This window comes from Danio rerio, chromosome 19 (genome assembly GCF_052040795.2).
Source record: "Danio rerio strain M-AB ecotype USA chromosome 19, GRCz13ab, whole genome shotgun sequence".
NCBI classification, from domain to species: domain Eukaryota; kingdom Metazoa; phylum Chordata; class Actinopteri; order Cypriniformes; family Danionidae; genus Danio; species Danio rerio.
Window position 1 is genome coordinate 26,290,570 of NC_141039.2, and position 3,080 is coordinate 26,293,649.

Genomic DNA, 3,080 nt, shown 5'->3' on the forward strand with positions numbered 1-3,080 from the left:
GCAGATAAGGCTCGCATCCAATATCCTTTTGTCTTGGGGGCATGCATGAAGTGTTCCTAAATGAAAGGGAAAGTGCCAAACTGTAGTTAAAGTCAGCAGATTAAAACACACAAAATTACATTAAAATCCTGAGGAAATGTGAATGGTGGTGACGCAGTGACGTTAATTGAATTATGCGCTATAACATGTTACCGGATCATAAAAGGAACATTCAAAAAGCAATTCATGTAATCACCTTAATCATATTATTGTCTTATTCAGATTAAGGCAAATCATTTGATTACTGATGTCCATGTCAATGTAGTCATTGTTTGTTAATTTGTGCTGGTGTGCCAGTTCTTGTCAAGGAGGCATTTTGTTGCAGGAGTTGTCTCTCTTTTGGTACACAGCAGCTGCTATTAGAATTTGCAAGTCTAAACAAAATCAGTCAAAACAGATCTGTCTTTTGGAATGCTTTATTAATGCAAAAAAAGCAATGGAAAAGTATTAAGCAAAAGTTTTCCTTTTTCTAAGGCTTGAAAGTCTAATAGTCCATCTTATCCATCTTTGTCAAGCATGAAAATATATTTGAGAGTTACAGCATCATGAGCTTTCCATTATCACCCTTAAAGTGAGTCATACCTGAGTTATTGAAAGCTAATTCAAGCCTCTGCATGTCTTTGACCAGAACACCGTTTCTTGAGCTGAAAATGTCAGCCAGAGAGGCAGCCATTGGCGACGGCTTGTGTTCATCACACTGTGGGCCCTGTAGACTGGGTGCACATTTCACCTCATAGCTGAAAAATAAGGTGCCATGATTTAAAGCACATCCATCATTAACAACTCCACTGCTAACTTTAACAGAACATGTACCAAGATGATCACAATTCCAGCCGTCATCGTCGTCATATACTTCAAAAGTTAATGTACTGCCGATTTTGATATTAATATGACCAAAATTAAATGATTCTGACCAACGTGGATTGTCATTATCATCAATAATCTGAGTGCGTTTGTTTTGTCCTTGATGTCTGACTTCTACATAACCATCTGTTTGAGTCCATGTATCTCCATACAGACCGTTGGCTCTGAGATTGTAGACCTTCAGGGTGGCGAGCCCTTTTTCAGTTGGACAGCAGTTAGTCTTCATAATTCGGCTACTTTCACAAACACAAACACAAGGATCTCTTGCACTGCTCTTCTTACCAAGCTTACAAGGCTCAGAGCAAACCTTCCTGAGGGCATTTTCAATGATGTATTCTTCAACAGCTTTCTTTAGCCCTTTTCTGGCAGGGTGTTTATCGCTCAGTAAGAAATGGAGGGGTTTCAGAGTATACTGCACAACATCAGGGACGCTCTTCAAAGACTCAAGCCAGCCTTTAAGGGCATTTTTGTGTGATGAACCAGAAAAAAGTAGATCTTCTCCGTTTATCTTTCCTCCAATTATCTCTGTCTGACGCTCACTAAACTTGCTGCTCATCTTAAGATTTGTGCCCAACTTCTGTTTAAGTTCTCGACATAAACGTGCCTCTGCCTCCACAGTTAATGCTTTATATATGCCCGAGGCTTCGACATCCAAACAGTCTTTGATTGCAGTGTCTGAAAGTCCACCAATTGAAGCCTCACAGGTTTTTATGGCTGTTATGGCTTTCATGTGTCCCCCTAACATTACACTTGTGGTATAGTGAGTGCCGTATGTGGAGATCAGACTGCGGTAGGCAAATTTATCATAAGATGCAGGGAGTAATTTGATTGCTTGAAGAAACTCAGCATGAAGAGGAGGCTTTTGAACAACGTGATATCTGTAAAGAAACATGAAATGTTTTAGAAGTAAGTTTCTTTTAATTGATTATAAGTAAAAACAACTCAGCTCTTTCTCACCTGTAAAAGTTACATTCGACTTGGTGTTTGGTGAAACTGTATTTGTCTCGTTTGGATTTCTGCATTGCAAATTTTGCTTCCCTGGAATGAGTGCCTCCAACTGTAGCTCCAGAAAGTTTAACACTTAAATCTGCTTTCCAGTCGCCTGAGATAGCTGAAGACGATTCTTCGACCACTGCTTCACTTGATTCAAAGATCTGACCGGAGACTTTCATTGAACACTTTGGCAAGGTCCTCCAGAAGTCAACTGCAGCTGGTAGCTTCTGCTTGATTCCATTCATGTATTGGTTTGTGCGCATGTTACAGGTGCCGTTTCCTAAATCCCATTTCTCTGTGTTGATCACGTAAGTACCTTTGCGCTCCAGGGTCACAACATCAAATCCTTCACCAGCAAGATTGTATCCTGGAACAAAGTGAGCATTTTCACACTCTTTTAAAGTGCCTATTTCAACTTCTCCAGAAATGGCAATGAGAAGCATAGCCCAGAAAACTAACAGGTAAACCGGTACGTGCCTCATGATCTGTTGAGAGAAAAGGAAATATGAACGTTTCTAGCATAACTTAAAAACCTAATATATATATTTTTAGATTCTTACCACTGAATTCACAGGTGGTCTGAACAAAGTGATTCTGAAATATTCTCACGCTCTCAGTTCATTTTATATCACAGTTTTGTAGTTGCTGGGGGCGTGGGTGTTTCAGTGATGTCAAGATGCAGTGACATCTTAAAGCCTTTTCTGTTTTGTCTTTATTTCATTTGCTCCTATGTAGTGTTTTTCTATCCACTTCGCTCCTGGTTGTGCCTTCTTGTTTACCCTTGTCTCACCCCATTAGTCCTCATTTCAATAATTGTGCTTCCTGCCCCTTGTGTGGCTGCCTCAATCTGTACTCTCTTCTTTCATGTTCTTGTCAGATAGTTTTGTGCTATAGTTGGCCTACGTTTTGGTGCAAATAGAAACTACTCTTGTGTTTTTTTCAGAAACCATGCACAAGCTCTAGTGGAACTTTTTTTTCTATAACAGCGTTGATAATTGTGTCACAGTAGAGTGTGCAGGTACAGCTGGCATGCTTGCCAACACAATGGGAAAAGGCTAAAGATGTTGACTGTGCTGATTGTTGTAATGTAAAAATATTACAGCAGGGGCTTTCAGCAGGAGGTGCCTGCATGATTCACTAAAACAAAGCCTTTTAAAAGAGTCATTTGTTTGGACTCTTAATAG

At 39.9% G+C, this 3,080-nt stretch overlaps 1 protein-coding gene across 1 annotated transcript; it reads right to left on the minus strand.

Moving 5' to 3' along the window:
- Positions 1–439: 439 nt before the first annotated feature.
- prf1.7 (perforin 1.7) lies at positions 440–2,788 on the minus strand. Its single transcript, XM_087295680.1, has 3 exons — positions 2,457–2,788; positions 1,861–2,381; positions 440–1,781 (listed from the first exon to the last, which is right to left on the minus strand). The coding sequence occupies exons 2-3, from the start codon at positions 2,376–2,378 to the stop codon at positions 575–577; spliced, it is 1,725 nt and encodes a 574-aa protein (XP_087151806.1). The 5' UTR covers positions 2,379–2,381; positions 2,457–2,788; the 3' UTR covers positions 440–574.
- Between the last annotated feature and the right edge of the window lie 292 nt (positions 2,789–3,080).